Source organism: Gastrolobium bilobum, unplaced genomic scaffold (assembly GCF_033153095.1).
Source record: "Gastrolobium bilobum isolate Gb01-03AN ecotype WA unplaced genomic scaffold, APGP_CSIRO_Gbil_v1 utg16799, whole genome shotgun sequence".
Lineage (NCBI taxonomy): Eukaryota > Viridiplantae > Streptophyta > Magnoliopsida > Fabales > Fabaceae > Gastrolobium > Gastrolobium bilobum.
This window is the reverse complement of record NW_026895343.1, coordinates 2,018-14,109: the sequence shown is the minus strand read 5'-3', so window position 1 is coordinate 14,109 and position 12,092 is coordinate 2,018. Positions and strand designations below refer to the sequence as shown.

Sequence of the window (12,092 nt, the reverse complement as noted above, 5' to 3'; positions counted from 1 at the left end):
GTCAATGTATACTTCCACATTTTTGCCCAGCTGACTCGCAAAACCCTATTCACCATCCTTTGATAAGATTCCCCTAAGTTTTTAAGCCCAAACGACATCACATTGTAGCAATAGTTGGCCTTTTCAGCAATAAAGATGGTTTTTTCTTGATCTCCTGGGTACATTGGAATCTGGTTGTAACCAGAATATGCATCCATGAAAGACAGCAATTGAAATCCAGCCGAGTTGTCTACCAGCTGGTCTATGTTTGGCATAGGGTAGGAGTCTTTTAGACAAACCTTGTTCAAGTCCGTATAATCAGTACAGACTCTCCACTTCCCGTTTGGTTTTTTCACCATCACCACGTTTGTCAGCCATGTTGTATACTGTATTTCTCGAATGAACCCTGCATCCAGTAATTCCTTCACATGTTCTTCTAGGACTTGCTTCATTTCCGGTCCCAACTTCCTTTTCTTTTGAGAAACCGGTGTGGATCCGGGGTAAACTGCCAACTTGTGGCAGCAGAAGGCAGGGTCTATCCCTGGGATCTCTGATGATCTCCAAGCAAATACATCCGTATTGTTTTTGAGGAACCTGATTAACTCTTGCTTAATCCGAGGATCTATAGTCTTACAAATTCGGGTAAACTGACTAGGTTCTTTCCCCAATGCAAGATCTTCTAATTCTCCATCGGGCTCAGGTCTCGGGATTACTTCTTCTCTCATGTCTAGTTCAACCACGTTGATCGGCTTCCTTGAGTGTTGAGGAATTGTGTTCTTGCCGAGTTTATCCCCTGGGTGAATCCGAGGTGGACTCGAATGTCCGTCTTTATTTTCTTTGACGGTGTCAAAATAGCATCCCCTGGACTCCTTTTGATCTCCACAAACAGTAATTATTTCATTCTTATTGCTCACCATTTTTATTTTCTGGTGCTTTGTAGAAACCAGCATGTCCCACTGGTGTATGGTTGGTCTTCCCAGAATTATATTATATTCAGATGGGAAGTCAGCCACTATGAATCTGACCCGTTCTGATTTGAATGTTTCTTTTGTTCCCAAGGTCAACCTGAGGTCTATGTAGCCTTTACGAGGTGTATGCTCTCCATTAAAAGCTATCAAATTCGTTTTGCAGGGTTGAGGTCCTCCACATCCAGGTTCATCTTTTTGAAAGCGTCCCAGAGTATGATGTCGGCACTACTCCCTGCATCCGCAAAATTTTTCTTAACCCGGCAATTTACCAAGGTTCCAGCAATGACTAACCCGTCTACATGTCCCTGCAGCACACCATGCATGTCCTCTTTTGTGAAGTACAAAAGGGTAGGGTCTGGTTACTCAGGTCTTCCTTGAATTTAGGACGGTCTCGGATGGAGAGTACATCTTTCAAATACTTTCTTCTGGCACTTATCTTGTCTCCTCCTCCTCCCAGGGCTCCACTAATTACATTGCAATCAAGTTCTGCTTCCGGGAACTCCTCATGGTTGGAATCATTTTTCTGATTTCGTTCCTCCTTGTTTTTCTTTTAAGGAACCGGGCTTTTACTTCTATTTCTGTTTCACGACTTCCTTGTGTTATTTTTGGAACCCTGGGTTTTGATAACGTATTGGCATAACCTTCCATCTCGAACGAATTTCTCCACAGCATCTCGGAGATCCCAGCATTGGTCAGTAGAATGACCCGGTCCGTCATGAAATGCACAGTACTTGGACTTGTCCAAACCTCCTCTGTCGAATATGGGCCGGGGTCTTTCTACCTTCTTCATTTCCTTCATCGCCACTTTCCTCCAGATTTGAGAGCGTGGCGCATTTAGCGGTGTGTACTTCTCGTATCTTCCAACTCGATCCCAGCCATCCAGGATTCGGGCCCTAGACTCCTTTTTCTTGTTATCAACCCGTTCATTTCCTTTTGAGGCCGGGCTTCTCCTTCTTAGGCTAATTCTTTTGCCTTCGTCAGATTGCGCATTGGCAATTCCCATTTGCTCAAGTTCGACGTATTTTTTCGAACGAGTTCTGAATTCTTCCAACGTCTTCACTGGGTCCTTATACAACGACTTGGCTAGCCTAGATGTACCATCCAAACCAGCCACAATGAGATGTACATGGACATTTTCTTGTAAACCCGGCACTTGTAATGCAACATCCTTGAACCGATTGAGGTATCGTTGGAGGGTTTCGTCGGGTTGTTGATGTATCTTTCCAAGTGAGAACTCGGACTTCGGGTGTTTCTTGCTCGTTGCAAAGTTTAAGAGGAAATTTTCCCCGAATTCCTCAAAAGACCCAATTGAGTTGGCAGGTAAGGTAGAGAACCACGCCTGCGCAGCCCCAGTCAGGGTTATTGCAAATATCCGAGATATAAGGGGCTCGTCTATTCCTCGAATGTACATGTCTGTATCAAAAGCATCGATATGGACCTGTGGGTCTTGACTTCCATCATATTTCGGCAGTCGTGCCGAATCAAATTCTTCTGGGAAGGGTGCATTCAAGATCTCCCCAGTAAAGGGGCTGTTGTTATACTGCCCCCTACTATATTTTCTTCTATAGGCACCCGATTCTAGCCGTCCTCGAACTATCTATGCGTCTCGGCCAGGGCGGGTTCCGTCCTGGTTGTTCTGCCCATTCGCTTCTGTTGAAGCATTTTCAATTATGGGTTGCAGAGGATCGTTTTGTCCTTCCAACACCTGGTTTTCCAGGTTCGGATTCGTCGTGTTCATCGGATTAGGCCTTTCACGATTTTCCACCTATATACCCCGATTCTGATGAACTGAGTTGCGATTTCCTTCCCGGCCATTGGCATTCTGGCCTTCGTTTCTTCCAGTTAAACCCATTAAGCGTTGTTCCAAGTCTCGCATTCCCATGGTACTTTCCTCACGTATTGTTTGGAAATCTTGTTTCCGCTGGAGGTTGTTGCGATTTTCTAACTCTGCCATTCGCTGCATAATCGTAGCGAATGCATTCTGAGCCAGCCGGGTATCTGGATCAGCTGATTGGGCAATACGCGTAGCAAGATCCCCAGGGTGTTGGGGAGGGTTGTTCCTCACTGGAGCCATGATTGGATCAAGACCCCTATCATGACGCGCTGGAGTGGAAGCGGTGTCTGAGACATCTTTGCTGACATGGACGTGATCATAATCCACATCGGTTCCTAGCTGGTGTTGAGGCTGATTTGCCTCTTCCCGAACTGGATCCAGCGGTTGGTTCTGGTTTTGGGGTGGCTGCTGGCTACTGCTCCTTGTTTGGATTGCCATCTTTTGTCAGATTAGTGGGAACTTCAAACTCATAGAAGAATTCCCTACAGACGGTGCCAATGTTCTGTCCTTGAGACAGAGATGTCCAGCCCAATAGGTTGGTATGTTACTTTTGGATCTAGTGCCCTCTCCAAGGTATCTATGAAGGAGATACCCTTGAGTCAAGCAGATCACTGTGCACATAATACTATAACGGCGTTAGCCAATGGGGTGTGTGTGTGTGCACAATGACATCATAATAGTAAGAGAGAGAGCGTAACGTACCTTTAGGGTTTACCTTGTATTTATAGAGGTTACCTGTGGGTAGCGTGGATAGGCCTTTGGTGCCCCTGGTAAGGGCCCATGCCTGCTTGCTATGCTTCGTATTAGGATTAGTATCCTTTACGGATGTCTATCCATGATTATTATTGATTCATATCTTGGATTGCCCCTTGTTGGGCTTACCACTTGATGGGCCCCTTTAATGGGTCCATAACAGACGCAGAAGGCAATATCTGGTCTGGTAATGGTTGCAAGGCTCCGATAATGGAGCAATACTGAGCTGGATCTGGATGGGGGACCCATCACGAGAGGAGAGCTTGATACTGGACACCATGGGTGAGGGCATCGGTTTGCAGTCAACCATTTTTGCTTTCTTTAGGAGATCCAGAATATATTTGGACTGATTAAGATGATATCCACCAAATTTCATTCATTGAGCTTTAATCCCTAAAAAATAGTGAAGGAGTCCAAGGTCCTTGAGGGCAAAGTCACGATTGAGGAACTGAATCAAAGATTGAATAGTTGAGGAAGAGGAGGAGGAGGAACCTGTGATTAGGATGTCATCAACATACACAAGTACAAAGAGGGGGGCCTGTGGAGTGATGGAGATGAAAAGAGAGGAATCATATTTGGCAGTGCTAAATCCGAGTTGGTGAAGGGTGTTGCTGAGTTTCTCGAACCATGCTCGTGGAGCCTGTTTAAGGTCATAAAAAGCTTTGGTGAGATGACACACAAGGGTCTTATCATGATGAATGAAGCCAGGTGGTTGTTGCATGAAAACTTCCTCTTGAAGATCTCCATTCAGAAATGCATTATTGACATCAAGTTGATGAACTGGCCAGCCTCTGGAGAGTGCAACAGTGAGAACAATGTGAATGGTCACAAGTTTGACTACTGGACTGAATGTCTCTTGGTAATCAAAACCTTCTTGTTGATGGAACCCCTTAGCTACTAGTCTAGCTTTGTATTTGAGAATGGATCCATTAGGGTTGTACTTTATACGAAATACCCACTTGTAGCCAATAGGGACCTATTGGGAGGGAGATGAACTAGTTTTCAGGTGTTGTTGTGAAGGAGAGCTGCATACTCTTCCTGTATAGCCTTCAACTAGTGTGTTTGAGATAAGGCTTGAGAGAATGAGTTGGGTTCCAGAGAAACTGTAAAAGCTTTTGGTTTGAATATTCCAGCTTTAGCTCTAGTGACCATAGGATGGCTATTGGTTGGGGGAGGAGCTTGATCAGGCACTGGTGCAACTGGGGTGACCCTGCAAGTAGTGTTAGTGGGAGTAGGGCACCTGCAAGTAGAGTTAGTAACATTAATAGAAGAATCAACAGTTGGAGCACTCACTGCTGGGTTGTTGGGAAATATTGAAAGTAGATTCATCAAATAAGACATGTCTATCAATTATGACCTGGCCAGTTGGACTTAGACACCTATAACCCTTATGTGTGGAGCTGTAGCCAATAAAGGTACATTTAGTAGAACAAAAACTAATTTTATGTTTGTTGTAAGGCCTAAGGTAAGGGTAACAAGCACAACCAAAAGTTTTAAGAAAGGGGTAGTTTGGAGTCTTTTAGAACAGAACTTCAAAAAAGGATTTATTTGCAAGGATATGTATGGGTAATTGGTTTATGACAAATGTGCAGTTAGGAAAGCATCTTCCCAAAATTTTGTTGGTAGGTTGGAGGCTGCTAAAAGAGCTAGGCCAGTTTCCACTATATGTCTGTGTTTTCTTTCGGGTTTTCCATTTTCCTGGTGCGTGTAAGGACAGGTAAGACGATGAATGATCCCTTGTTGTTGTAGAAGGGATGCAAGATTGAGGTAGTCATTTCCATTGTCAGTTTGAATAGCTTTTAGTTTTGTGTTGTGTTATAATTCTACCATTGTTTTAAATTGGTGAAAAATGTCAAATGTTTGAGATCTATTTTTCATGGGATAAATCCAAGTGTAACTTGAGTAGGCATCAATAAAAATGATGTAATATTTCGCACTAGAGGTGCTGTTTGCAGGTGCAGGACCCCAAATGTCAGATAACACTAGTTCTAGAGGTTTTGTGTAAGTAGTATTGTTGTTTAGTATATGTAATTGGTGCATTTTTTTCATACAACAAGAACAACGTAACTTTGGATTTGTTTTATTGATCTAGGGTATATTACAATGCCTAAGAATCAACTTTGTAGTTTCAAGGGAGGCATGAGCCAATTTAGAATACCAGAGATCCAAAGTAGAAATGCTAGCAGTATTATTACAAGTGATACTTTTGCACGAATTAGGTGCTACACTTTCACAGTATGGAGCAGTCCTAGCTATGTTTCGTTTGGACTTTTATGCTCCATCAAAGGCATACAATCTGTTTCTAAGCTTGCCTTGGAGAAGGATCTATTTGGTAGCCTGGGATTTGACATAGCAATCGAAAAATATATTGTGTTCTTTGGCAAATTGAGATACACTCAACAGATTTTTGGATAGGCTAGGCACATGCAGTAAGTAGGATAAGGTAAAAAACAAAGGAGAAATAGTAGAGTGTAAGATTGAGTGTCCTATATTTTTGATTCTCAAATTAGAGCCATTACCTACTTGCACTGTTTCTTGGCCATTGTACTGCATTTTGTTTAGCGGGTTATTTGCATCTGGTGTGAAGTGGTTGGTTGCTCCCGAGTCAGGGTTCCAGCATGAGTCCGTGATTGAGAAGTAATCAGAGGAACCTTCATCTTGTTGAATGGAGCCACTATGATTTGTGGCTGCTATATTGGCTTGAAAATTGGTGTTGTTGTTGTTCTGATTAAAAGGAATTTGGAAATTCTGATTGAACCTGTGATGGCACTCCCAGCCAAGGTGGCCATATTTTCCACACACTTGACACTGTGGCCTATTTACATCGTTTCTGCCACCTCTTCTTCGAGGTCTGAATGCTCCTTTATTTCCAAAAAATCTTCCTCTATTTTGATGAAATCCTCCTCTGTTGTTTTGACTGAATCCTCCTCTGTTATTTCCTGAGAAGTTATTTTGCCTTGTGAATTGCAATCGTACCACGTTTGCTTGCAGAGTTGTAGTGAGATTTTTCTTGTGTTTTTGAGTCTTTGTTCCCGAGTCATGATGAGTGCTTCAATTTCTCCTACAGTGTAGGGACCAGTTCTTGAAATAATTGAAGTCACAAAGGAATCATAGTCCTCATTCAAGCCATCTAATATGTCATCAATATGGTCTTCTGCATTGACTGGTGAACCAATAGCAGCAAGAGAGTCCACATTTTTCTTGATTTGGAGCAGGTACTTCGAGACATCTCCTTCTTTTTTTGTGTTTCTTAATTGAATCTTCAGTTGCTTGACCTTTGCTCTTGTTTGAGAGGCAAAAAATTCCTCAAGTTTGTGCAAAACTTGGAATGTGCTCACACATCATACCATACGAGTGTACAATGTTTCAGACATAGAAGAAAGTAGCCAAGACAGAATAAACTGATCTTGCTATGCATTACGGTTTCTTGAACTTGAATCTTGAGCTCTATTACTAGCAGCATCATCAACTGCTTCATCACCAGCAGTGTTACCAACAATTTCATCTTCAGCAGGTGTTGAATCTTGCAATTCTTGAGTGATGAATCTTGATAAATTGTAACCTTTGATTGTAGCTAATGCTTGTTGTTTCCATAGTAGAAAATTATCCTCATCCAGCTTGAAGGAAACTGGATTGGAGAAAGTGTGAATGGAGCTTTGCAGCGAGCGATTGGTCTCTATGGATCTTTAGCTCTGATACCATGAAAGGTATCACATCAATGATGAGAATGAAGAAAAGTAACCAAAGAGAAATGAGATCTTAGTCTCTTGTATCAGTGGCTGAGTACAATATGAATTGTATATTTGATCTGAATGAGCTAAGTCCCAATATATAGACTAAGCCCAGATAACGTTGGGCACGTGATTATAACTGAATAATAGAATGTGAGAATAATTGAATAACTAAGTTTGTTAGATGAGTAACAAATTTGGTTGGGCCACTATGACTTTCACCCTGCATTGTCTTCTCCCATTACTCTTCCCCGCAATCATCCAACCACTATTCCTTACTCATTATGTATAACCACACCATGTCATATGCAAAACTACCTCACATTACCTCCCTAACCGCCACAATAACTCTCTATAAATGAGTTTGCACAGTACTTGGAGGACACATTCGCAATGTCAACTGTAACAGCCCGTTACGTACCGGTATTGTTAACATTAATTATGATATTAAGCGCAGTTACAATCACAGCAGTTCATTTATAAAAACGAGAATAAATTTTTTTCGACTATTACGCGAGCATTTAAATCATAAAAATGCGTAATAATTAAAAGTTGTGACCGTAACCGTAAACTCTTGCGGAAGACTTATTTAAACTATGTTTATCACTTACGTTACTTATTATAAGTTACTAAGGAGTTCCCATAAACTCACTTAGCCAATTTCCAACTTTACGTTTTATACCAATTCGAACATGTTACACTCTAAGTTTTTCTGCGACCAACCGATCGCAACCAACCCTACTTCTCAGATTATATCTTTGTGTTACTTAATTCTCTTTTTAACAAGCTAAAATACGCTCAATTCGGAGCTCATTTGCTCCGGTTATCGCCGTTTGAAGTTGGATAAGCAATTAGCCCAAACAACCCCAAAAACAGCCCAAACCACTCACTTTGCCCGAATTACTGCACTCAATCGACTCAACCATTTGCTCTCAAATTTTTATCCTACAAACTAGACATCTCAAACTTCATTTTGATATATCACACGCTTAATTTGACGGAGAAACGAAGCGGGAATTAATTTCCCAAATCCGGTCCAGAATCTGCCTCAGGTGCAGGGGCACATGGGCAGTCCGTGTTTCTCTATTTATTTCAGGCCGAAGATCAACCCAGAATTTCCTCAAATTTTGACACAAGGTAGAGGACATCTCAACCTTCAAAATGACGTATGGCACGTCCCTAGGGGACCTCTATAGAGGGAGATATGCTCTTCCGAAGTTCGCCTAAAATCTGCCAATTCTACAGAAAATTCGCCAGAGTTTCCTTTGTTTTTCCAATAATCCCAAATTTGTAAAAGATCATTTAAAACCTCAATGTACCTAATAAACACATGATAATACAGTAATAATCCAATGGGTGGCACACACAAGGACCAACAACGCCTTGGGGCACTTACAACCCAATCCAGTTTATAGTTATTAAACATAGAGTCCATATTAATCATTCTTAAGTAGTTGCAATCACTAACACCTTTTTCATGCATATTTCCATCATACATATTATCATAACCTAAAATAGGCCTAAGGTCCTTCCATCATAATTAGACATGCATCAATACTATTACAATATGGCTTTACAAATTACAACTTGAAACTAAAACTTCAAATTACATTCTTCTAAAATTTCAACTTAATTTAAAAGACAACATAACCAAATACATCACTACTAGACTTAGGCAAAATGGCATGAACAAGATGCTAATGAAGCTACTAATAAATACAAATGACATGTTCATGCCCTAAGTCTAGCCTAGGCCACACGGCCAACAAAATGCAAAATAAGAAACGCTCCATCGCTCACTCTGCGGGCCTCTTGCCCGAGGCTCCTGCTCCACTGCTACCTCCTGAAATAAATGCCCCGAGACGGGGTGAGATATACGAATATATCTCAGTAACCAAGAGGTTCTGGAGAAAACTCCACCCAATGGTTCACTTCGATGCATATCAATAGAATACAACAACCACTTGAAAACGGGATATAGCAAGGGATTTAGAGAAGGGGGAATATAAAGAAAACAAAATACGACGGTACGGGATGGTAACCCCAATTCCACGTACGCCCTCGGCATATATAAGCCTATGGGTATCATCCAAGGTGTGTTCACAGAAACCACAACCATGATGCCCAAACCAACCAAAACGCCAAAGACATTCCTAGTGTGCTCCTACCCGGATCACACACCATGACCGCAGTCAACTGGAACTCCCTCCTGGAGACCTATCCAGCGGAAGTCCGAAAATGCCCGAAGGCTAATAAAAACTGTCTACTGGCCAGAGACTCGGTACATAAGTACCCATAGCAATAATGCATGCATGCTCATGTGTTATATACTATTCATACACACTTCCTACCGTTACCATCAACTGGCAAGGTGGAACAGAAAAGGGGAACAAGCCCCAGTACCAAGAGGTTACCTTAATTCGTGTTTCCACAAGCTCCGCAGCAGCTTATCCCTCAACTCAGTACACAGCGGAATGCCTCAATCCACTTGGTCCCGGACCAAGGGCAATTCACTGATTCAAGATTCGGGATTCAGGTCGACGTACGACAACCTATACAATAACGTACATCCATCAGTACTCGTCAAATAGTATCAAAACGCAAAAACACAAAAATCCTCCCCATCCTCCCTTGATGGTTCGGCCATTGTAGTGTAAATGTGAGATTTATTTTTCTAAATTTTCTTTCTCATTTTGTTACGTCTCATTAGGTTGTCAATAGGCCAGTTCAAGTGCCGGTTCGTCATTTTCGCGTCGAATTACATCAAAACGCGAAAATCGCCAAATCACCCCTTTTCCCCTTGGAGGTTCGGCCATGTAGGTGTAAATTTGAGATTTATTTTCTTAAATTTTCTTTCTCATTTTATAACACTCCCTTAGGTTGTTTAGAGGCTAGTTCAATCGTCGTTTTTCCGTTTTCCGACATTTACGCATCGTTTTGCGAAATATTTCATTCAGGGCTCATTTAGGTCTCTAACACAATTCATTTTTTTTCCATTGATTCAAACACTCTCCAAGCACAACACAGCCCATCTAAGCACCATATAACTACACAAATCATCATCCAAATCATTTTTCAACATCAATTCCTCAATCTTTCCTCAAAGAATCGAATTTTACCCTATGGCATTCCAAGGAATTTCCATACAACTTTAATCATTCCACACCTCATACAATCCTATTATATCAATATACAATCATACAACAACTCATCAATCCAATCCTAACACATTTTCAAAACTCAAAGTCATGACAACCTCAAAATTTTCTAAGTTAAAAATTCACATTTTTCATCAATAATTTTTATTGCATTTATGGCTACTACACATCATTCTAAGACACATTCATGTACAAACATTTTCCAATTGAGCTCTCTAAACACATCAATCCAACAAGCCCTCTTTAGGGTTCATAAATTCAACCACAAAATCTTGGCACAAGGCTCCTCCTAAACATACTCCACCATTGGAGCATCAATCAACACCATTTTCACAAATCTAAAGGAAAGGGCCGCAGCTTTGGGGAGGGTTTTTCTCAAAATCTAGTGGCTTTCAAGGCTTGGGAGTACCACCAATGGATTTAGAAGGCCATTTCCATCAAATTTCAAGACAAGAATCAATGGATTTGGTGAAGAAATGGCTAAGTTATGGTGAAATGAAAACCATCTGAGACCTTCTACTCAATTTTTATCTTCCTAGGGTTGCGTGTTGGCTAATTACCGTTTTGCCCTTTCTTTGTATTTTGGCCTAATCTTTTGGATTTTCACTAATCCATCACTTGATTGCTCACTTAATATTTTAATTACTTGATTTAAAATTGTGAGGTGTTATATTCACCCCAACTTTTTAGAATTTTGTCCGCAAAATTAAATCATACTCACCCGCTAACTCAGGACACAGCCGGAGAATCTCATCCTCCCGCTCCCAAGTAGCATCCTCAAGTGTGTATCTTTACCATATTACTTTTATCACAAGCATGATCTCCTTTTTATGATACTCATTATCCTTTGATCCTTCATAATTACTCGTCTCTCATGGTTCTGTGACATTTTAATTCCCAATACTTTAAACTTTCTCTGGTTTACCGTTTCTCTTTCGCTGATTTGTAGGTAATAATATAACCATATTACGGATTTGTCGGTATCAATTTACCTCATTCTCATCTTTATCCATCTTTCTGACCCATGGTCGTTCTCAAAAGCATCTAATCGCTTTCATGCACATTCACTAGTTATTCCTGGAGTATTTCCAACTCACGTTCTTTAGTACTTAACTTTTTTCGCGGTCCTCATTGTTTTGACAATACCCCAACAACCATTTCTTTCCATTACTGTCACAACTCTTATCATTTCGTTGTTTTCTTGGCTTTCACCCAACCACATGCTTTCTAGTTTCAAAGGCACTTTGTCGTGTCCTACAATTCCGATTCACATTAAATTCTATACTCATATACTTTATTTTTCCTTGTCACGTGCCTTCACCTCTTTTTAGGTACTCACAACTATATCTTTCTCTCTGTGATACGAAACTAACAATACTCATCATAGTTTATATTTTCGATTAGCCCTATAAGGCCCTTCAACCACAAACACACTCCCGAATTTTCTTTTCCATCCACAAAATCATGTTCATAATTTACACTCATTGTTAAACTCTTTATTAACTTAACCATCTCAATTTTACCAACTCAATCAGCTCAACTCCATACTTAGACCTCTCATAGTCTAAACACAACACTCATTAATGACCTCCACATCAAGGCCTCATGCTTAATATTTTCTCCCACTAACTATTTTCAACTTTTATTCCACTCCGACGTTGCAACTTAA

General features: G+C 41.0%; 1 protein-coding gene across 1 annotated transcript; it reads right to left on the bottom strand.

Annotated features, from left to right (window-relative positions):
- Positions 1 to 1,530: 1,530 nt before the first annotated feature.
- Positions 1,531 to 2,358, bottom strand: LOC133306421 (uncharacterized). The gene has a single exon (XM_061506740.1). It carries the CDS (start codon positions 2,356 to 2,358, stop codon positions 1,531 to 1,533), a length of 828 nt encoding a protein of 275 aa, XP_061362724.1.
- Positions 2,359 to 12,092: the final 9,734 nt, after the last annotated feature.